We start from the raw sequence: 24,673 nt of genomic DNA, 5'->3' as shown, positions 1-24,673 counted from the left end.
TACTAATATCTACAAAAAAATAAATAAATACATGGATTGTTTCAAAAAGAACACAGATCTTGGAGTGCGTCTGCGGTTTGCTGTCATTCTCAATCACAGGCATATTTCCTGAACACTGTTGAAGCAGTGACTACCCTAGGTTTTTGTGGAATGCAACTTAGAGAATATATTCTTGACCTGTGAAGGTGTAATTTTTCTAAGTATATGAATTTTGTTCTTGAAGATCAGTTAAATTTCAGAAAAGCTACCCCAGTACGCTTTCAGTATCAGTCAGGTATGTCAACAGAAATACCATGTTTGTGTTCAGTCACACTAAACCCTCATCTGTCCAGGTGAAGGACAGTGTAAGAGGACAGTCACTAAAGGACACCTGAAGAGCCAAGTTTAACCAAGGCTCTTCTCTAACACATGTCGCAAGTCTCGGAAGCATTGCAATCTAACAGAAAGGACCTGATGCTTGGCACATTTATTATTTAATGCTCCTTGAATTTTTTTCTCAGATAAAGTATTCCAAGGCCCCTGGGTTAAGTATCATATGTACTTCTGCCCATCTGAACAGTCAACTACCTTACTCTACTATAACAGATTCTCTGCCAAAGTCCATTCTTGGGGCTTTTTCTGAAATCACCACTATTCTAATTATAGCTTTCACACCTGGAAGAAAACCAACCTTAAAGCTAAGTTGCTGTTGTTATTCTTGCTGTTTTTAAGTGTTTTGCTATGGAAATCCAGAACACATCTGAACAGGGCTCTGAACACTGTTCCTAAATTCAAGCAGCCAGCTACTATGATAACCATGCTGTGGAAGCTCTCCAGCATTCAGACCATTGAACCCTGCCTTTAAGAAGGCCAGCTTTTGTCTCATATTTGGAATGGCCTCCCCAGAGCAGTACCAGCCATGAGGTGGTTTCCAGAAACTCCCAGTCATCACAGGTCCCTTCCCCAAACATGGAAGAAGTTCAAAGTTAAATTTTCCTACCACTCTTAAAAATGAACCCTTGAGATAGAATGATAAAAGTGGCTTCCAAAAAGCAGCAGTTTTTCCCAAGCAGTATGGTTTGGGACTGAAGACCCTTCAGGAAAACCTACTCTGCACAAAAAGAAAAAAGGATGTCCTTGGGTCTCTGTGCCTTACTTACACCTGACCTGGCCCACAGAAGCATGCAAATAGCCACCTAGTCAGGGGCTGGGTGCCTACCTGTGTAGCCAGCCAGGGCAGCAGCAGGAATGACAGGCTTGTCCTTGTTGAGGTCAGCGCGGTCACGCACATAGTCCTTGAAGGTGCCCTTGGGCTTGTGGTTGGGCAGGGCAGCAGGATAATCCTCGGAGTCGAAGCTGTCATAGGAGGGGACACGCTGCAGGCTGTTGAAAGATGACTGGCTGCTCCAGGACTGGGTGAGGCGGTCACAACTATCGTAGCTCTCTATGCTCTCAAAAGAGTCCTGGCCCCCGAGTTTACCTGGAGGTAAGGGAGGAGGTAGGAAGAGGGCAGGGAGGAGGGGTTGGGGAAAAAACAACTGTAAAAACCCTCTTATGGAGGACAGATTGCTAATCAGATCTGGAGAGGGATGAAGGGAGGGAGGGCCCAGCGTTACAGGAGCCCCAGAAGTCATGAGTCTACACTAGGGGGAAGGAGGTTGGCCTGGTCACAGTCTCAGAGATGCTGCCACAGTATGGCTTATGGTTCCTAGCATAGAGACCTGAAATCAGGTTCTATTGCTCTGATCTGTCCTGTGCACACACTGTATTAGAACCTCAAGAATTCTGGAGCCAGAAATGTAGAAGCTTGCAGTATAACTTGTCATGAGACTCCTGATTAATATATTAGACTTAATAGATTAATGAAAAAAACAAACACAACACTGCCAGATTGAATCCTTTTTTTCTCAATTCCAGCCAATAAGATGATTTCAAAAGGCCCAATTTGGCAAAGTATTTTGATGGTAAGAAAAAAAGATTCCATTAGACTAAGAGCAGATTGGCCTCCTTTGACCTTGGAACTAAAATAATACTTTTTAAGCATTTTTCCCAAACACTAGCAATTCCTTTATGCCCTCTCAAATAGAGAAAGAAGTTATGGGGTGTCTCCAAGGAGAGGAAAAAACCCAACAAAGCTCACTGTCATTCTTCTAGGCGGAAAGCTATATACTGTTTATCGTCTCGAGCACACGTTAGTACTTGGAACTCATACTCCATGGGCAGCAAATCAGAAGGGAAGGTGAAGGAGCTAAAGCCCACAGCAGGATCAGAAACCCTCCTCTCTGTGAGTTGATTAGGGGATTCTTAACTGACCACAAATCCTGCCAGTTCATTCATTTCCCAAACCAGGTTATAAACAGCTGCTGTGGTTGTGCAATAATTCCTGGAGAAATTTCCATTGGCAAAAAGGCCATTAAAAGAGGGGTTAACAAGAAAAATCTAAGAGGAAAATAAATACACTGAAGATCTAAAAAGATTCCCAGGAATATTTTTTATGTTCCATGTTCAGGAACTTTTCAGGCAACTGGAGGCAGATCTCATGAGATGGGATGGCCACTTCTATCCAGCACAAGCCAAAAGATGGAAATGTGTGACAGATGTGTCTGAGAAATATCTCCAAATCAATTCTCAGTTGTACAAAGCTGGTTAAATCCTGAAGTAAACGTGCCTTATACAACCACAGATTAGTGTGTTTCTGGCATACCTCATTCATCATGGTAGTGAGGACTGGTAAAGAAAATAAATCCAAACATAAGCAGCTATCCAAATCAAAGTTAAATACATGGGAAAGACATTAAAACAATTTTAAGCCCAGATCAAACAGGTACTTCTGGCACAACCCAATGATGTGGACATTCTACCGTCTGTTTCCTCCTATCATGCTTAAGACAGAGAGCTCATATCTCACTACTCTCTGCTCATCTGTTCAAAGGAAGGCATCCTGCAGAAGGCAAATCAGAGCTCAAGGAGTGATCAGCACAGCCTGCCCAGCCAGTACCACATCAGTCCCCTTCCATTCCTTCTTTTTAAGTCACATTAAATGTCTCAGGAAAGCAGCTCATAAACAGAATGCCTTAGCCTTTTTAGCAGGGCAGAAATCTATCTAGTATCTCACAGAAAGGTGCTCTCTCATACTAGCTACGAATGTTAAGCGTCAATTGATTACTCTGGCACAAATATAACAAAAGCCTAAGAAACAACACTTACATTTTCATGAAGGATGCCCTGCCCATCGAGTCAACAATGTTTAGGTATTCTCTATCTCTGAGTCTCTTCCAATTACTCTTATCAGCCATTTTTATATTTGGGAGCCAGGAGCTGAGAGAGTTTCATTTAGCAAAGGTGCTAAGGTAGGCGTCACTACTCTCTTGCAGCCTCACCAAATGCCACTCGGTTCGCACCGTGGTTTAGAGCAGAGTGCCTCTTTCATTTTAGTTCTATTTCACAACCCTAGAGCTGGAAGCCGTCATTAACAGGTATTTTCTCCAAAACACTGGTTGAATCCAACAGGATTAGATACTCAGTTCTGCATTTGTGTTCAACCAGAGAGGCAAGGACGCCCTAAGACAAGCATTGACCATATTTTCTGAGAGATGCCTCCGCAAGGACCTTCCAAAGCTAATTGATTCCACTGAACAGCACTCTGAACAGTAGACGGGTTAGCCTCACAGCCACCCACAGAAAAGACTCACACAAAGACCGGCCTTAGAGCGCAAATAAGTGGGACAGAGAAGCACTTTGTATACTATCACGCAGAATCTGAATACTACGATTATTAATAGTCGGCTAGCAGTAATGCCTTTAGTCTAGACCAATCACAACACTTAGAATCAAAGGCCCTTTGGCCAGCCATGTTACATCCCATCTACCATGCAGCCAGCAGGGCTGCACAAGCTGGTCTTCCGCTTAAGTCTATGGCCTGAGTTTGAAGATGAGTGATAGCAGAGTCACACAAAACAAAAACAACAAAACAAACAAAAAACCTGATGCCCTTTACTAAGTATAAGCTTGGGATTATAACTGTTAGAGTTTGAAGGGATAGTGAGGACCCAAGAACCAAGAAAAGAGAAGGGGGAGAGGGGCATTTACACAAAAGCAAAACCAGTCACAATTGTAAAACAAACTGATTACAGATCTACCCAGATTTACAACATAGCTGAACCCCAAACCCACAACTCAGTCTCCCTAAATATACACAGAGACCAGCCCATAAGGAAGAAAATGGTTCTGAGGCTTCAAGTTGCTTGAGCAGAAGTGCACAGATGCATACAGTTGTGAGTATGTATTTAAATAGACACATACCCAAAAATAAAAGACAGACAGAAAGGGGAAGACAGACATGGGCCCACCCATTCCCTTTGGTTTGAAACACAAACAACCTAGGAGTCTAAGAAGGACCATTCAGGTTCTGGTTTCACAGGGACTTTCCCTATGCAAGGCTAGTTAGCTCTCCCAAGGCATGCTGGGAGGAAGAGTGAGCCTGAATACTTAAAGAATATGCCTGTAGGCATGGTTTACAATGGCCACATGGAGCACTCTGAACAGGTAGCACAGGGAATCATTCAGTGGGCAGGAATCGCTACCCTCCTCTTCCTATTTATAATACTTTCCCATTTACCCACCAGGAAAGGCATCTTTAGCTTTTCAGAAGCTAGTGGTCTCTTCCTGGATGAAGAAGCCCCTCCTTCTAACAGGCTACACCTTTCTCAACAACAAAACAATCTGAACACACTGCTCCTAGAAGTCAATGGTCTCATCTTGAACATTAGGTATATTTTACCTTTGGAGCACCAGGTCAACCAGATCTATTTTGAAACACTGACTTCACTGCCAGTGAATGCTTTATCATTATTATAATAGCCTTGTCAACAAGAGTTCCTTCTTTTGGAAGCCTCTGGCCACCTCTTTTCCCTGGTACCCTAGCTAAATACATACTTTCACCACACTGTTGATGACCAGTTCCAAATAAACCATTGGTTAACCATCTTGTATCTTCCCAAACCAAGGAAGTCACAAGTGGCTAAGTTCCAAGGATGAAGAGCAAAGGTCATCCCAGGTACCAAGTCAGGTCCTAGAGTGTGATCCAGGTGTGTACCCTAAGAGGAACACCAAGGTACATGACAAATTTCAAAAGATTATGATCTCAAACAAAATGCCCTTAATAAAACTGCAGCCTACTTTTAAAAATCCAGGCAGAAGTATCATGTAGGCAAACCATTTTACACTGATAACACATTTGATTATTACTCTGCCATACTTCATTCCAAGATGGACCCCAAGCGCTTTGCCATCTGCTGCGGGATATTTGTACAGTGTGTGAAGATGGGGTGCTGTGACTGGTGTAATAAGAAGCTGCATGGCCAATAGCTAGGCAGGAGAGATGGGGGGAACTTCCAGGAAAAAGAGAGGAGCTCGGGATGATTCTAGGTACTTGAGAGAAATGCTAATGAGACACAGAGGAGTCGGACATACCGAATAAGAGTAAGATAAAAAGCCACTGGGAAAAATATACATTAATGTAAATGGGTTAATTTAAGTTATAAGAGGTAGTGGGACAAGCCTAAGCTAAGGCCAAGCTTTCATAATTAATAATAAGTTTCCGTGTCGTTATTTGGAACTAGAGGTAGAAAAGAAAGTCTGACTATCACCATTATGACCATTATGTTGTATAAGGCTAAAATTCCATAGTAAAGGGTCTTATTGTCTACACATTCAAAGGCAGAAAGGCTGAGACTGATGAATAGCTGACTGATAAGTGAGTAAAACAGGACCTGAAAAACTCATAAAGTGAGATTATTCTTGTATACCCAAGGAATCTGAAAGTAAATTTGACCTACCACGACTGGCTCTCCCCATGCACATGTTGTCTGGAGTTAACACTTCTTGCTTGATGGCAAAGTAGTCTGTCTGCAAGGTGTCTGTCTGGAGAGGGTCCCGGAGAATGACGGAAGGGTAGTCGTTCTCATACTTGAGGGACAGGAGTTCCTCTGAGCTGATGGGATGCAGCGTCTGATAGGACTCTGTGATGAAGCTGGGCTCTGAGAACTCCGAGGGAGGAACACACTGAGCATGCTCGATACCATAGCCTAGAAAAGGAGAATGCTTACAATGGGAGAGACTGATACCCAAAGGAAGCAATTCCTACCACCTGTCAAGGCTGCACTTGATATGAGCCGACTCCCTTAAAGAATAAAAGAAGTACAAGGGTTTGGTTTCAACCTTGATCCATGACTTACTACCTGCAGTCATTGACAAGACACCTTCCTTTTTGGTCTTACTTTACTTGTCTGTAAAATAAGGCTGATTAAGTCTTCCTCTGTGATGGAGAGTAAATGAGACTGTGCATGCACAATGTCTACAACATCTGTGACATTCTTGATAACCCCTTGATATCTAGTGAACATAAGTGTTCTCATTGGAATAAAAATTGTAATAAAGAAAAAAGTGGCAACACATCTGTTCAACACTACCTTTAAAGGCAGAGCCATCAGAAAAGCTCAATGGTAACTTTTTTCTCTGGCCACCTCTATGGTGTCCTAAGGTATCTTACATTAAAAGAGAGAGAGAGAGAGAGAGAGAGAGGAGAGAGAGAGAGAGAGAGAGAGAGAGAGAGAGAGAGAGAGAGAGAGAGGGCTTTATTTTCTGTTCTAGAATGTGATGCTGCATGCGCCACTCTTCCACAAAGATTCCATATCAAACGCTGTCAGCCTCAATAACAGACAAGGAAAGCATGTGTGGCAAAATCAAATCCTTAGCCAACCCTCTCCAGGCCATGGGGTTAAATAAGATCAAAATCTGGCCAGGGTGTATTCCTTTTCAGTTGCAGGAACTTTGTATACTGAAAAACACACATACAAGCAAAATGTTTGTACTTTGTGAAAAAAATCATAAAATAAATAGCAAGAAGCAGAATTGTAATTAAGAAAATATTGAATATTGCCTTCTTTTCTTTCTTTTTTTTCTTTTCTTTTGTTTTTTGTTTTTGTTTTTGTTTTTGTTTTTTGTTTTTGAGACAGGCTTTCCCTGTGTAGCTTTGGAGTCTGACCTGGAACTAGCTCTTGTACACCAGGCTGGTCTCGAAATCACAGAGATCCTCCTGCCTCTGCCTCCCAAATGCTAGGATTAAAGGCATGCGCCACCAACGTCCAGCTTAAGAAAATAATATTTTCTATAGAGTTGTTATTAAAGCAGCTGAGACCGAATAAGACAGGGAGCCTTTTCAAGTACCCTACCATAAATAGCCAAGAGACAGAAGGAGAGTGGAAGATGGCACTTACTAATGAAGTAATCCGAGGTATAACGGGATTCTGGAAAGGTAGGGTTGACTCCATTAACCTGATATGGTTTCACATCCTCTGCAAGAAACACATCAGGGAATGAAATAAAGAAAATATGCAAGTAACACTTGGCCTACAAGGATCTTGGACACACAAGGACACCAATGGCCTCAACCTTTTTCTTTTTCTTTTTTTTTAAGACATTTGCAAGCACATTAAAGGAGTTGGTGTCTTAGTTGCTTGACTGGGGCCTTGTCTCAGAATGAGATCACAAAAGTATGGCTGAGCTTATCATTTCAGTGGCTGTGGAATGGGATTTACTGTTTTGGAAGGAGACCCAGTGGAAAATGACTAAGGGCTGGGAAAATGGGCCACCCTCATTTGTTCATTTGTGATGTCTTGGTCTTCCCCTTCAGAGAACTCAATCTTCAGGTTTGTCTGGGGATGTTTCAAGACCCTTGATCAGTGCTTAACACTCCAACTAATAAATTAAAAAAACATTTCAGAAACACATTCAGTTCTCAGCCAAGTAGATTTTTGTGTCCTCCACTTCTTTCAGATGTGTGGATTTTTTTTCTGTGTTTTCCTCATTGTTCTTGGAATTCAAATTCAGGCCCAGACAAGAAGCAGGACACCGGTAAGGTGACTCCACTCGATGAACCATGAAGACTTACGTAAAGTAAGAGAAGTAACATATCTAAACTGCCTACAAGCCAGCTTCCTTGGGACCCAGAAAGAATGGAGAGAAAGCACAGTGGAGAACAGAGCTGTCAGGGTAGGCTCAGAGTCCCCAGGCTCCTCTAGAACTGCAATAACTGTTGACACTTTACAGAGCTGGGCTCTATTTCACTACAAAAGTCAATTGTAAAGGGAGACAACTGGCAGGGGTTTTTCCTCAGGTATCTGCTAGTCTGCTCAGAGCAAAGGCTCCTGGGAAAACAAGTTTATGCCTGCACTCAAAAAAAAAAAGTTCCCAGTTGAGATAAAATGATTAAACTCTACTTGCACAGCTTATCAGATTGAAACATCCCCTGCACCTTTGGCCTCCAGCTCCACCCCAAGCAGCTATGTTCTCTGGCTGCCATGCGGCTCAGGTTTGATCACAGAATGGATGTTGTCCCGAACACAGACACTCTGATTAGCTCTTCAGATATATGAATTCACAGAAGCACAGTCTTACTGCCTGGAGCTATGGGACATAAGCTGGGATGACTGGACTTGCCTCCTCAAGCATACTCAGTGACACCCTACTTCACATCACCTCCCTAAAAGTACTCCACAGGATAAATGTAGTCCACAGTCTAGTCCTATCTTAGAGATGGAAGTTTCCCACAAGCCCACAGTATCACAGCAAGAATACACGCTGGAAAGTAAAGTTTCAAAAGATTTAGAAGTAAGTAAAGTTTAAAGTGCTGATGACTAGTTGGGAATAATTCCAAGAGAAAATGGATTTTACAGAACTTTGGAATCAAGGATATGAATATACCATGACCAGTAGTGGGCTGACATTACCCCAAGCTCCTGGTACGTCCACTGTGGGAATTCATTCAACTTCCGAGAAGTGTTGTATTCACAGGCTATCTTTGGTTTCATGGTCTGGTGCAACCTGCTGTTGTGTTCCAAAGCCAGCAGCTAAACCAGCTCTGTGAGGAGCCTACCACTTCTTTCTTTTCCTCTTATGAACATGTCACTCATGTCAGTGCCTAGGGGTCAGGACCAGCACATTTCTAAGGTTCTCTAAGGTTGTTGTCCACTCCTCAGTAGCTTTAGCCATACAAAGAACCACCAAGTCCTTGACTGTGCTCATCCATTGATTATTTTCAACAAGAAGCTGAGGAGGAAGAATGTACATCGCACTTCTGTGCCCAGAGGAATGGGACCAGGGTATCTCTCAGGCCTGCGAGTGGGGCATACTCTTAAACAAAGGAAGGTATTATATGGAATGAGCTGTGCTCCCTGCCCCCAGCGGCTGTGCCTAGAGCTTGGGCCTGGTGACCACAGGGAAAGGGTGGGCCTGGTTATAGAGGGCAGCAGGCTTCTAGACTTACAGTCAGCTCTAGGGCACTGCTGACTGCTGGTAACTATAATTTATTTTAAGAAGAAATTCAGAAAAATAAGTGCAGAAACACCCAAGTTTGCCGCCTGCTGCTGTTTCTATACTCAGCCAGAGCTACGGGACATGAGTCACTTGGTCCAAAAAGGTTAGAAGAGGCTGGTAGAGTAGGCTGTGTCATTACAAGGTTGCAACACCAAGACCTGATATAACCCCAGCTTTGGCTCCAAATGTAAAAGGTATTCTACACTACCATAATCCCAAGCCAGTGAGTGGCAAAGAAACATGTCTTGCTAATAAGACACTCCTGCTATCAGAGAGTATACACCATAGATCAAGGGAGCATATATTAAAATTACTGGGGGAAGAAACATCTTATTTTTTAATCCAGGTATTAGCTATGGGAACTATTTGTTCAAACAATGTATGGATCCAAGAAAATAACTTGAATCAAAATGCTAAAGAAGTAGAGTCTTGCTAAAATTTAAATTTGAACTCCTAATGTACAGAAGAAAAATAAGCCTGCATGTATTGAGCTCTTGTTTTATGCCAAGCTCTATACCAAACATCCCAACAAACCATCTATGCCATGGCTAAACACCCACAAACAATGGCATGGGCATCACACTATTGGACAAGCTTTACTCTCACTCTTACAGAAACTCCACACAACTCCCTCCTCCCTGTTTTCCCACATTTACCTTTCTGCAGGATCTCTAGATGCTCCCACAGGATGTCCCCAACAAAGTCTGGAGCCAGCTCGAGGAAGCATTCTTTACCCAGTCCACACAATGCTGCTCCATTCATACAGAACTTCTGAAAGTCTACACCTTTCAGGCTGAACTCATTCACAGCCCACATCACCCAATCCCGAACATGGGTTTCTGTCCACTGCCGGGGGTCTGTGAAGAAAGACCAAATGAGAATGCAGTAGGTCAGGCCAGGGAGAGGGCAGTGAGGATATCAACTACCCTCAGACCTAGGGAGCAGCATCCTGTGTTGACAAGCTTTCCAGCTCCTTTCACACACTTCTCCCCACACTCAGCATCCATCGCCCCTATTTTGCCACATAGGAGGAGCTGCGGTCAGCTTTCATTCAGGCCAAGATTTCCATTGATCTCCTCTCTCATTCTTATTCCATTAAAAACTGTAAAAGCCCCAGATAAGGAAATGCACCTTCTTTAATAGCAATAGTAATAGTATAAAGTGTTTTCTACAAATTGTACATGTCTCTGTCTGTTCTCAACTCTTCAATACACTTGAGATTTTATACTAGATTATTTTTATCTTAGACACTTAAGTTTTACAATAACCACCAGTTAGTAATGGTAAGTCATTAAAGAGTCTTTATTAGTGACTACATGAGACCAATGCCCTGCAAAGTCTGCACCTGTCACAAGCCCTACTTTTAATAACAGTGATGGCATATAATCAGCATACATGACCTGAGGTTTGACAGAGCTTTACCCACCAATGACACCAAAGGGGCTCAGATGACAGCAGGCTTCAGTGGCTACATAAACTGATTCTTGAACCTAAAAGGTAATTTCATGAGATGCTACAACACCCAGGACTCACAAGTTATTTTTCTCTGGCTTCTGGTCCTCAAAAATGTTTTAGGATTGTTCTCCACCCAGGTGTGGTATAAAATTGTAAACAGAAGGACAAATGTACAGACACACCCCAAAAATCTAACCAAAGCTCCATTCTGGCCATCCTAGAAATCTCTTACTCAGAAGTTAAAGAGGCATGATTTACAGACAACCTTCCTTCAACTTTCCAAACAACAACAAAAAGCCTTTCGACTCTTGACTGTCCAAGAAAAGTTCCTAGATGGAGCTGAAAATTCTCAGCTCACTTCTTTCTGATAACTCCAGACCCTTTCCATTCTCAGTAAACCGAAAGCATAAGCATACTTTTCCCAAGTACATGAAAGAGAACAGAGCATAAATATAAAGAACACAGCACCCGGGGTTCATCCATGGTATCCCAGATCGACCCTAAAATAAATGTTGCCAACCTTGTCTTCAAGTTGGAATTATTTGAAGAGTTTACAAAATAAAGATATCAGTAGCTGTTAAGACTGAACTGGTCTAATCTGGGACCTACCTGGAAGTTTCAAAGGTGCAGAGAGTCGGATGTAAAGACAGATTTGGGAAACATTATCCTAAGACCAAGATGGCCATGACAAATTGGAAAAGGGTGGATTTTCAGTCCCTGTGTCCCATGGATATCTGCAATAGCCCATCACTTCTGATTCCAGTGCTGTTAATCTAAGTCAGTCCAGCTACAGGAGAGTAAATGGGCCTTCCCTAAGGATCTAACCTGAGTGATCCCTTTTCCTACTGTAAAAAAAGGTGTACCTTTTGGGATTCCCAGTCGCTGCTGTTCTTTTGTGAAACCACTGAAAGTAGCTTTCAATGCTTGGGACATCATTTCTTTGCTGCTTGGAGTTAACAGTGGAACATCTGCACATTCCATATCTGTAAGGAGAAACAAAAACAGCACATGAAACACAGAAACCACATAGGTAATTAACCACTCACAAAGAATGAGAGGTTGTGAATGAACTGGAGAATACAAGCTGAGAAAGAACCGTGTTAATGCCCTAATCACAGCAGGCAAAACTGAAGGGGTTTTCCACAATATGCTAGGCCCCTTTGAAAAAAAAAAAAAGAGCCATGTCTTGCTTACAATGCTCTGTACCCTGGTGAACAAAATATGCTTATTCTTTCTTCTGATTTCTACTATCCACAGCCCCCATTTATCTTTCTTATTCACTGAAACCATTTGTGCTACTACATATTTTCAGTTACCTATAAAAAGAAGAAACAATATTATTCATGCAACCAAGAATTGCTTCATGCTTGAAATATGCAAAGGATGGAACTAGCACAGAACAAAAAAAACAAAAAACAAAAAAAGGGGGACACAGAAACAGCACTGACCAAGACAGACTCTTGTAGTAGATTTAGTTAATAAAAATCTACAGACACAAATGTTTAAGTACAATGTCAATATGGACTCGAAGGGAGAAGATGCGTGCTAGCATAGAACAGGAACTTCCGAAACCCCAGAGGATCAGGAAAAACCTGCCAGAGACAGAGAGATACTTCCTGTGAGACCTGGAGGACTCTGGGAAATGAAGGAAGAAACGTATGCCCTAGCCTAGCTGCCCTCAGAGTGTGGTGCCCCAAGCAGACCTATCAGTCTCTCCTGGAAATGATCAGATATAAATTTCCAGTATCACTGAAGGCCTATTGGATCAGAGCCTACTTGTCTGCTTTGCAATGCAAATTCCACTGGTTAACACTAACTAAACTTAAGCAACACAATCTTGGGCATAATGTAAAGGAAAGCCATGAGATAAGTATCAAAAGATGAAAGTAGAGGTTCTGCACCTCCTTGGTTAGGTTTACACCAAGGAATTTTTTTAGGCTCCTATGAGTGGGATTATTCCCTCATTTCCTCCTCAGTGCTTTTGTCACTGGTATATAGAAAAGCCACTGATTTTTTTGTATGTTAATTATTGTATCTCAGAAAGCTAATTGGTTAGGAATTTTCTGTTTATGTACAATTACATATCACCTACAAACAGGGACACTTTGACTTCTTTTCCTATTTGCATCCATCTTATTTCCTTTTTCATGCCCTAATAAGAATTTGAGCGCTTTACTAAATAGGAATAGAGGCAGAGGACAGTCCTGTCACTATACACCTTGGTTGAGCAATGTACAGAAATCAAGCTAAAAGTGAGCTAGACGCTTTCTCCTCTCCGGCTATTCTTCATAGTCCTAAAGAGTGCTGTGAAGACTACTGGAGACACGGCAGCAATGGTCTTACACAGCTGTGAATCCTACAAACTACAAGATCAAGATGTACTGGCTTGTGCAACAGTGGCACTATTGTTACGGGGTAACCAACTGTTCTCTGGTTTTGAGGCCCACTCCACAGGACAGAACCCATGCCTGTTACAGGAAGCCCTATCAAAAACTCATGGATGGGATGTCTGAGGCTGTAGTCGGTACGTGAATACTCTTCTTTAGCTAAATCGGCATAGCATCAAATTGCCTTCTAAATTTTTATGTTTATACTCATCAACAAATGCTACTCCCATCCTTAATCAGAAAGGCAGTAAATGTTAGTGAGTGAAGGTTTTCGTAGCTACACAAGGTGCTGACAGTGACAGATGAATGCTCAGCCCTAAACAGAACATTTATACCATCCCCTCTAAGGTATAGGGAACAAAGTAGGAGAGGGGAAGGAAAATAATGTAAGAGCTAGATGACACAGAGAAGTGCTAAAAAATATTTTCTGAGGAAGGCAGTCATTGTAATCTCACGCACACAGCAGCCGTGGATGGCTGCACTGGGTTGTCACAAGAATAAGTCCCTCAACAGCCCAGCATGAATGAGAGAGAGGCTTAGGGAGCCCTGCCCTTCACTGTGAACTATTTGCTAACTGATAGATTCAGACAAATAGGGTCTCACTGTTTTAGCTGTGTACCCAGTGGTGACCCCACGAGGCTCCAATGGATAATTCCAAACCAAAGGTCACACAGATGGCCCTGGTTAAACTAATTGAGTCACAAAAGAAAAGTGAAAGTCATATCTATAGGAAAGAGAACATGGGGAGGATTTACAGGAATGGTAAGGAGATGAGAGAGGAGCAATAAGCATACACACATACACAAATACACACACACACACACATGCACGCACGCACACACGTACGCAAGCACACACGCACATGCGTGCATACACACATGGAATTTTCAAAGAACAAACTTAATTTTTAAAATTCCTGAAAGAGAGAGAAATAAAACTTGTAACAAAAAAAGATGAACAACTATTGAATCAGAGTGACCAGGAGGGCAGCTGTGTGGCATCCAGTCGAAGAGGTAAGTGGAGACAATGTTAAAGAATAGGTCGCTTTATCCTAAGGAAAATAGGAAGCTTCTGAAGTTTAACCAGAGAAATGGCCTCGCTGCATTGTTAGTTTGCTAAGAGAGGTTTAGGTGCATGTGAGCGGATGTAAGGAGACTTAAGAAAGTGGTAATATTTGTTCTGCTGGGAGATGATAATGACTTTGACTAGGAAAGTAGCAATACTGATAAGATAGGCAGGCAAGCCTGAAGTGCATACAGAAAGTACCAATTTATGATTTATGTAGGAGGGGAAGGACAGTGAGGTATCAAATCCTGCAGACCTGCCAGTATCATCATTTGCCAGATCCCACAGAGTTTTACCCACCCACACTTGTAGGCCCTGTTCCCAATATGAGTACATGCACAGAGCCAACATCAAGCATCTTCTAAACTCATCTTGAGTCAATTTCTCCCTGAATCTAAACCCTCTCAGCTTTTCTGTGACTTTTTGTAGTGACTACCTTTACTGCCATGAGTTCTAAAAGCCTGAACTCTCCGTGTCCCCACATGCAGAAACTGGTGTAAGAAGACTGAAACTAAGGAAGTTCCTCAGCTAGCTTGTTCTAGAAGTTCCTTGGCTAATTGGAGGGAGGGAGCAAGGGGGCAAGGGAGCAAGGAGGTAAGGAGGGAAGGAAGAAAGGAAGGAAGGAAGGGAGGAAGGGAGGGAGGAAGGGAGGGAGGGAGGGAGGGAGGAAGGGAGGGAGGGAGGGAGGAAGCCAGCCAGCCCTGAATATATACAAGAGACATGATAAAAATGAGTGACCTCAAAAAAAAGGGGGCCAATATTTCACCTCTGAATGTCAAAATGGACAGAGGTGACACTGCATGACTGAGGACAGCTTCCAGCCATGCTGTCAGAAAGAAACCAAGTGTCTGAGCCCTCCTAAAAAAATGGTTTGCTGGAGCTACTCTCCCAGGCCCTCCAAGTGACAAGAAATCTCAAGTCCCAGGGAGTGTTTGAATCACCTTGGAACAGACCAAAAAAAGTTCTGATGGAAGAATCAGCATGCCTTCAGGAAGACTGACAAAATGATGGAAAATCCCAGATTTTGTAATTTAAAAATGAAAAGATTCAGGGAAAAGACAGTTGTTGATTACATAACATCCAGCCCTTCAAACAATGAAATAATCATCAAATGAGTCACTAAGAAACATATCAATGTTCCCCATTCGTCCTTAATTCACCAATCTAAGAACAGCTAAGTGATCTGGAGTGTCTCCCCTTCAGAGCACAGGTCAATTTTACTCCAGAGAAAGAGGCCCTTTAGTTAAGCATGGAGCATGTTCTCAGAGTAGGGAAAACTCCAGCATCTCCAGATACTAACACAAAGCTAAACACACAAGTCAATCAACAAATGCTTTGTGAATTCACTATTTCTCAATTGACCCAACTTTGTTCCCTTCACTCCCATCCGACATAAATTCAGGAACTTGAACTGTGTGGGTTTTGCTCTCTGTCTTTGTTCCCTCCATTAGATTAAAACCTCATGAAAAGGACTTTACTGATAGTGGAAATTGTCTGATGCCACATGTGGAAAATGTAGGCCAAGGCTAATAGGGTGTTTGTGGGGCTACCATAAACTGAGCATGAAATGAATCTGTCAGAGTGGCCCCACGTTATCTTCTAAACATGAAAGCTGGGGCAATGTGATGTCCTCATGAAAAGGCAGCCAAGAGCAAGGACAACAGCAGAGAGCCTGAGAAAGGGAACCACCAGGAGTGCTAAGTGGATGATTTTCCATGTAGGTTTCTGCCTCATGTTGGGGTAGCAAGCATTTCCATGTTCTCACTTGTTTTCTCTAATGGAAGCTTCTGGAACTACTTTGGCTTGTCCACCTCAAAGTTACCTCTGAAAGTCTAGCTCACATAAAGCCATCTGGCACTGATGCTCTTGTAGTGAGAGCTAAGCTCTGGGTCTCCTGGGAAGATCACCCAAGCCAGCTAGAGAAAACTATCCCAACATCTGAGACTTGCATTGAGATGTAAGCTCCAGTAGAGAGTACTGTCATTATTTTGGGAACCAAAGGATGTCAAAAGGAAAGTCAGAACTTTTCTGTATCTGTAAAGTTCAAGATTTAGACTTTAAAAAATAAACAAACAAGTCTTTTCTTTACATAAGAGAGAAGATGGCTGGGTTGTCTTTTCAGTGGTATGGATATTGCATTTAAAAAATGATCACGGTGGCACATGCCTTTAATGCCAGCACTTGGGAGGCAGAGACAGGTGGATCTCTGTGAGTTCGAGGCCAGCCTGGTCTACAAAATGAGTTCAGGGACAGCCAAGGTTGTTACACAGAGAAACCCAGTCTCAAAGGGGAAAAAGATCAATAATCATGCTCAAAAGTGGATCTATTAAGCTTGTTACTTAAAAGACCAGTGCAAATGGTCTCTCAATATTATCTGTAATTGTGTAAGTTATGGTAAGTCTCATAAGTATGATGATGGTGATGATGATGAATCATTAGGCAGGTGGAGAATCTGACATGGTGTAGGAAAACAGACATTACTATGGTTCCTAAATTAACCCTTTACTGTAATATTTTGTATGATTACAGGTACTCTCTAATCTTAGGAGTCACATCTAGACATTAATCAGTACCTCTATGAATATTAACTAATTGCATTTCTTAGAAAAAATTGTTCTTCAGGACCCTACCTCTGCAATGAGATTTAGAGGACTTACCTTATATTTCTGAGAAGACAGTGGTACAGAAGCCAATGAGTAAAAACCCATGGCAAGATGCACAATGTGAAGACAGAAGCAGGCAGGACAGCTCTCCTGGAATTCATAGGCATACTGAACCCGTGTTTCAATGTGGCTCACCCTGACCACCACATACCATTTCAAGTGAAATGTAAAACAAGGGTTTCTATTCTGTTTGAGTGTTAGTCAAAGTTAAGGGTTGTTCAGTTACCAAGAACTCTTCAAAGGTGTCTTTTTCTACCATTCTTTGGAGTTCTCTAAGTCAGAATTGCTCACACCAACACTGTTACAAAGAACTTAACTTCAGGTATATTTGACTCAACAAGATGTTCAAGACTTAAGGGCTTTACAAATGTGGAAAATAAGACTCCAGAGGGGCTTAGCATACAGTCACAGAAGAAGACAGACTAACTACAGTCAGAAGACAGTCTTCCACTCTTGAAAAACAGTCTTCCTGCTCAATTCCACTACCAATGGGAACAGGTTGTATAAATATAATCAAGAGAAGCAAAACTTTTGAAGCAGAAAGAGACAAGATTTATTTTTGTTTGAAAATTAGATAAATTTGAGACACTTAAGCAATTAAAACTATCCCAATACTCTGCATTTCATACAGATAAATCCCAAAGGTATTATGGATTTATCCATTTGCATCATCTACTGTCTTTCTTCTCCTTTCCTGGGACTAAGGAAAGGCTTCCTCCCTTCCACATGAAGCACACAGGCTAAACAACAACCTGACTCCTCCCCACCTGTCTTCATCCTCAGCCACCCTAACGGTTGCTGTACATACAACGTAAAACCAATTAGTTACACAAAGATTTGGTGAAATTTTCTCAGAGTAAACAGAAACTGAGAAGAAGTCTTCTGGCTTACATGGAGAGGGAGGAAACAAACGAACAAACAAAAGCATGCCCAAATGCAAAGATGGAGTTCTAAAGACAAGGATAAAAAGAGAACAAGAGACATGCATAGAGCTGACTGGCCTTCTTGATCAAAACCTGTGGATTCTGCTGTCACTTTCTCCATTAGGCAACTCACACTAGGTAAGTCACTAAATCAATTCATCTCTAAAAAGAGTTCAGTTAAGAGGCAGCCCCTGTATCACTAGGTTTTACAATTTTGATCTGATAATTTTCAGACGTAATAGTGTAATGAATGCTTACTTCGTATCTCTGCCTCTCCCACACACATGCACTGTGTGTGCATACACACATACACAAAAACACAATATAGATAATCTAAGCAACAAGTTATTTCTCCTACTAATATTCTATTGTCTTGAGGATTTGAGATAAATAAGCATTATAGTAAGAAAGCTTAAGAGGCAGATATTCCTGAAACCAAACAAAATAGGGCTTGAAAATATCTTGCCTAACACTTCCATCAGACCCACATTTCATTTAATGGTTCAGTTGAACCACAGAACTTCTGTTAAGGCAACAATACAATGATGGAGAAATTAGCATAGGGGAGCAGAGAGAAATGACTTCAGATCAGGATAGAAAGTCAACCTGAGACTTCCATGTCCTACATGGGAAAGACTGAAGTTATCATTCTTCTTCCTAACAGCTCATGGCCTTGTGAACTTCAACTGAAACTAAGAGCATACAAAGGGCAGTTCCAAAGATACATAGTCAAGTTGCTTAGAATAAACCCCAATGTAGGAAAATAACACAAGGAGAAAAATGGCTACGGCCTGAGGACCTAAAAACTCTAGCTGCTGGAAGTTGCTATTGGCTTCTAAAAGGACATATGCAATAAAGGGACAGACCATTCCAAAAGAATGGGAATCTCAAATGCCATGAGTATTGCCTAGTCTCTTTCATGGACAACAGAATAGAAGCAGAGTTGAAGGAAGAAATGCCTTCTATTTTGCTCTTGGGACCACTAACAGGCACTAGAAACCAGGCAGATATGACTTCAGGATCAGGTTAATGCAAAGACAGGCAGTAAGAGTTCTTCAGTCCTTGACTTGGGTTTCATTAATGAAGTGATGTGATATGACAACCAATAAATGGGCATCGACTTGGGGGTCCACATCGGGCCCACCCATTCCAACCACACAGTGCATCATTGTTCCAAACAATGGAGCAGCATGAGAAATGGAATGGATTCCCATCAGGGAGAAAAACAACTGAGCATGTGTCTTTCCCCTCTAACCAAACCTCTAGCAGGCAGCAGCCAGTAAAAACTAATCCAAAGAAGGTAGAAAGAAGCTGTACAGAAAATCCCCAATTCACCCTCCAGTGACCTGGCTGTTCAAAATGTAAGCCAGTCTCAAATTACAGCATGTCTCTGTGCCAATGCACACAGCCACCAGGGAACACACACTGGGTACAACGTGCCAACTCAAAGGTAGATGCCTCTTCTCAGAGGGAGGCTGCCCTAGGACAAAAGAGAGGGTCTCCTAATGGACGGAGAGTTCTCCAAGCTGCTCTGAGCCTGAGAAAGCAGTGAGCAGGGTCCACCAGGCACAGCGAACATCTGTAGGAAGTGACCTCAGACTTCCCCCTCCTTCCCCTCACCCATCCCCTGCCCTATCCCCCAAAAGGAGTTTTAACACATTATTACCACTGAAGTCCTGAGGATTTGGTGAGTCACCAGGCTCACACATGGTTCCAATGAGCCCTTGACCATTACATGGTAGGGAAGCAGGAAAAACAAATGAAAGCAGTTGTAATTCGGCAGCGCCAGAGTTCAGACCTGCCAGACAAAAGGGATTGCAGGCATGTTCCCAAATGCGTTCAGGCACCTGACATGCAAAAGCTATTTTTAATCACTGGATTTATTTCTTTCCAAGCCCCTCCACCATCCTCCACCTCAGCATATGTATAGGAAGCACAGCAGGACCCAAATCAATTCCAGGTGTTCAGGGAAACCCAGAAAGACTCTTCAGTTCCAGGATAGAAGCCAGAATGCACAACCGGCTCCTGAGCCCTGCAGATCAGTGCTCTTACTCTGTTCCCTAGGGCAGCTCAAGTCTCCCACCCAAAACACCAAGGAGGAAACGTGAATGAAGACACCCTGCTAGAAGGCCTTTGAAACACACATCTTCTCTAGCAGCCTCAGAAGTGAAGGCTCAAGAAATGATCTCAAGACAGAGATCTGATTCTTCAATCTTTTCCCATTTTCAAAGTTGTGTACATCTGGGAGGTTGTTGGATTCCTGAAACTTGCTGTCCTTTTAAAGTACTGTAAATAAAATGCTATGCACGCATTGTTTGTTGTCACAAGTTGCTCCAGTTCAATTGAGACACCACACTCTATTGAGCATCTATTATGTCCCACTAGGCACTGGCATTTTCACTTGCCTGCCCCACAATCTTCATTGCAGAGCACACCCCAGAGGGAAAGCAAGCTCAGGGAAATTGTTTCCACCTAAATCTATCTCCACCTTGTTGAAGGAACAGAGCAATGTCTTATTTATTCTGCATCTTATAATCCAATGTGCAAGGGAGAAATCCTTTTGGTAGCCATCATCTAAAATATGTTTGCCATGACAACACTTCACAGCTACACAAATCCTGTGGATCTTTAGTTTTAAAAGCTTCCCATGAGTGCCACTTTAGAATCAATAGGACACAAAGAAGATATATAGCTCTGTACTCAAAACTCTTTCATATATATTAAGACTTTTGGGAACCCCCAAAAGTCATTTACTATACTATACTAGTCATTTACGGGCCATTAACTCAAAGATTCTCCTACAGTTTAAATGAATGTTTGATGATCAAATGGGGGAGTTCAATGGCAGAAAGCAGAAAGCGTATACCTTGCTCTGGATTCTAGTCCTACCACCACCTGGACAGAACGTGGAAATCCTTAGATGTTCACTTTCAGCTATTTACAAGTTGTTCATATATTTCAATGCATTTCCATCCTAGATGACTATTTTCAGCTCTCACCACATCCATAAAATCCCTGGACAGTGTGATCCCTCTGTTCTCGTGAACATGGTACCAGGCCCTAGTCTCCATGGAAGTTATAAGTAGACACACCAAAATCTGCACACAGCCATGTGGCACACTGACGACTCTTTCTCCATCGTATGCCTTCTGGCTTTGCCGTGCAAGGACTGGAAAAAGCTAGGCATGTGTTTCTACCACCAAGCTCCAGTCCCACCCCTTATACTTCTGATATCACTGGTCTAACCTTTAACTAAAGTACACATGACAGTGTCATAAGGCTCTTAGTAATTGCATGACATATATTAACCCTGCACAAGATGGTGGAAACTATCTGACTTTCTACAACTTGTTTTCACAGCAAGGGATGCTACTTCCACTTTGTTGTTTATGGTTTACTGATGAGTCTTTATGGCCTCATCATATCTACCATCCCATGAGGGTTATTAGGATAATCAATTTATTTTAATTTCACTGGCTTCCCACCTATAATTACTGTCAATGCTTTTTAAGCAGAATTCTGCATTTTAGAAAGCGCTTTTCTCAAATGCTTTAGTACTATTTCCTCCACTCCCCAGGTGAGGAAAACGAGGCTCACAAGGGCTACTTCAGTCATTTCACCACCATGGCCCATGGGAAAGTGATGTAAGCAGAAACTCAAGCCCGGATCTTTAGACACAAAAGGCAGGTATTTCCTCTTTGTGTCTATGGTAAAATTACAAGCAGAAGAGGCAGAAAGACAGGCTGGCCATAGGACATAGTGTGTTTCTTTTCATTTGCATAGAGTTCTTTCTGGAGAAGGGTAGACCTCAGTCTCAGAGGAGGCAGGCAACAGCTGCAACACAGGGTTCCAGCTGCTGCCGTGTCCCTACATCACTGCACAACCCTCCCAGGACTGACCTGCTTCCACTCCCGGCTCATATCCTACATGATACTTCACTGGGGGCAGGGGTAAAACAAGTATGAAGAAAGAGGGGACCGGGGGCCCCAACCCCAGGAAAGTAGATCCAGGAGAGGTAAAGCATTTTCTCCATGGGCAAAGGAAAAATCCGGGCAAACAAATGGAGCAGAGCCCGTTTATTTAGGCTGGAAGAGGTAAAGTTTTTCTGCACTTTTGAACTGTTTTCTCAAGGCCTGCCTCTCCCTCCCACGCAGGAAACAAACACAGAGGCAGGCCTCTTCCACTGAGTGCTCAGTGACTCAAAGTTAGCCAGGGAAGATGTTCTGAGAGAGATGTGCTGGGGGCTGCCTGGGAGGAGGCAGCAAGGAGGACCAGGCCAGCAGACAGGCAGAAGGCCAAGTGGGAAGGGGCTCCAGAGATGCAACACTTACTCCAATTAAAGACGTTCAGAAAGGAACATTTTCCACGAAGCTTCAAAGGGAATTCTCTCCCGTTTTCTTATTTATTTATTTAGAAATTATATAAAAACATTTAGACCCCCTCCCCCTACAAAGGACAATTTTCCAGTGGGGGAAAAGCCTTGTTTGAGATGAAAGCCAGGCTTCAAAATCCCTCAGAGGAAGCCGAAACCCGGCATGTCTTAGTGCTACAGAAAGAAAAACAAAGTAGACATTCTTTCTGTGTTCTGAGGCTTTTTTATGCAGATGTGTTTTTCTTTTAATAAATAAATCTGGACAGAGAAGGAAAATGCATATTCACACACATTCACACAGTACAACTGTCTGTATTCAAACCAGAAAAAAAAAAACAAGAAACAAGTATGCTAGTGCATTTTCCCAGTAGAGGAGACAGAGATGCTCAATATGGCGCCATGAGCCATGATCACCAGCATAGCAGAGGGTCCACATATTTGGGAACTAAACGTCTGTCTCAGACTGACAAAGGAGTGCCAATCAGAGGAAAGGCAGACCCTGGACAAAAATCAGAATCATGCTCTAAAAGTCTTCTGGCTTAAGATACTCAGTTGTGCCCTACTTTGTGAGCCATTCAATTTCATTAACAAGTCATGATGGCTATGAAAAGAGTGATCATACCCATTTTGTGAAAAGATGCCTACTTAGGAGTTGTGTCCTTCGGACCTAGTTCTCTTCATTAAAGCCTTGCAGTATAAAACCTTCTTCATCGAGCAGGTTTTCAACTTTTAATCCCTTCCCATTGCTAAACCTTCTGTCCAGTTTTTAAAAACTCCCTGTTTTACTGCAATCATTCATAGTAGCCTCTTGCTCCACCTAAAAGCAATCTCGCATGCCTGTACCTGTGTCCCTAAGGAGTATTGTAAACCTCCACAGGTTTACGGTAAACTGAGACCAATGAGATAATTGTCTAAAAGCACTGGCAACTACCCTGCAGAAGCCAGACTCCACTGCCAGCCCCATAAGAACTCACAGAGAGCCAACCCCACACCGAGGGCCTGACATTTACTGACTTCACACATCTACATCAAATCTCAGTTTTGATCCATAATTCCCCATGCAAAATTCTTTATAGCATGAATTTGCACACACCCTCCTAACTCTCTATCCCAGTCTTTGCAATCATCTGCAACTTGCTAAGAACGCTTTCTATATCTCCCTCTATTCTAAATGCCTGATGACTAAAAAAAATTTTAAAGGCAATGGCCAAGTACTGAGCACTATAATGTAACACCACAGACCATGCATTACTCTGACACAGGCACATTAATCAAACCCCTGTGGGGACAGTTGTTCAACCCCTTACAAATCCTTCTGATTCCACTATCAACACATCCACATATCTTTGTCTTGACCACAAATATTATCAAGGAAAGACTCGGACAAAAAGCACGGCTGGCGTCAAAACAGGAGGCTCAAAATTCAGCTGATCTGCACCATAGGGTGAGTCTCCCCTAGCACCAGACAAGTGCAAATGAAAATAGCCAGGCTGAAATTCAGACTTCTGCACACTAAGAGAAAGGGGAGGGCAGCAGGAGCAATGGGGGGGGGCAGTGAGTAGGCTTCAGCACCAGAAACAATGGGCAGTCAGAGAACAATGGTTGCAGACAAAGTCTTGGTCTATTTATATCTGCCCCTGTGCGTCCCAGACAGGAGGAACTGGAAGTCTGCCCTGTATGCATAGCTCCAACTGGACCAGAGTTGGGAGGAAGATGAGGTCACCACGAAGGCTGCCTGCTGAGGAATGAGCTATTCTTCTGCTCACACAGATCCTTCTAATTCTCAGAGGTCTCCAGCCACGCATAGAACTTGCCTGCCCCATCTCTAGCTCCCTCTGAGATGGGCAGACCTGGAAGGCAAGTAAGGCCTCTGTCTATACTGTTCAATCAAGGTAGGGACGCCAAGGACAAATCAATCAGACAATAGCGGTCAAAGCTATGGCTCCTGAGGCAACGGGCTTATCAGGTCTGTTCGTTACACATGGCTAGAGGCACTACAAAAGAGCTCTTTGACAGGAAAGTTCCCTAACTCACTTCTTTAGAGCTGAATAAAGGAACCAACAGACAGGACTGAGAGTGTCTCTCATGGCTATAGCACTAGTCCAGCATGTGTTCTACCTGGGTTCAGCCCAGCACCACTGCCCAGGGGAGAAAACGAGGACTTGAGAGGCCCAGAGCTGAAGGGCACAGACGTGAGTTAAGGCAGAGTGTTTCCGGTCCCTTTTGTTGCTTTGTCTTCTTTTTGGAATTTTACCTTTTGTCCTAACGTGACTTCATATTGTGATAACCAATTTTAATCCCTCCTTATCAGGTCTCCTATATTCTTATTCTTCCTACCAGCTTACTAAAATGACTGCCAGTGGTCAGGTTAGCCTGCAGGAGAAGACAACCTGAAAATACCCACAGGCTCGGAACAGAAGAAAGATGTAGGGAAAAAGCCCCCAACCCCCACCT

The 24,673-nt window shown here is 42.7% G+C and overlaps 1 protein-coding gene across 4 annotated transcripts in view; it reads right to left on the bottom strand.

Moving 5' to 3' along the window:
- Positions 1–24,673, bottom strand: part of Ets1 (ETS proto-oncogene 1, transcription factor) — a 121,758-nt gene that overhangs the window by 19,939 nt on the left and 77,146 nt on the right. For 3 of the 4 annotated variants that reach the window (XM_013123931.3, XM_040730262.1, XM_005084432.4), the window contains 5 exons: positions 11,673–11,792; positions 10,011–10,211; positions 7,257–7,334; positions 5,817–6,065; positions 1,199–1,459 (listed from right to left, as the gene is read on the bottom strand). In XM_013123931.3, the coding sequence (XP_012979385.1) occupies positions 1,199–1,459; positions 5,817–6,065; positions 7,257–7,334; positions 10,011–10,211; positions 11,673–11,792 (909 nt within the window). The remainder of the gene's footprint in view (positions 1–1,198; positions 1,460–5,816; positions 6,066–7,256; positions 7,335–10,010; positions 10,212–11,672; positions 11,793–24,673) is intronic. The other variant, XM_021235540.2, reaches the window with a different exon arrangement.

The sequence above is a fragment of the Mesocricetus auratus genome, unplaced genomic scaffold, assembly GCF_017639785.1.
Source record: "Mesocricetus auratus isolate SY011 unplaced genomic scaffold, BCM_Maur_2.0 Super-Scaffold_100022, whole genome shotgun sequence".
NCBI lineage: Eukaryota > Metazoa > Chordata > Mammalia > Rodentia > Cricetidae > Mesocricetus > Mesocricetus auratus.
Note: the sequence above shows the minus strand (reverse complement) of the source record. Positions and strands in the feature narration are given on the sequence as shown.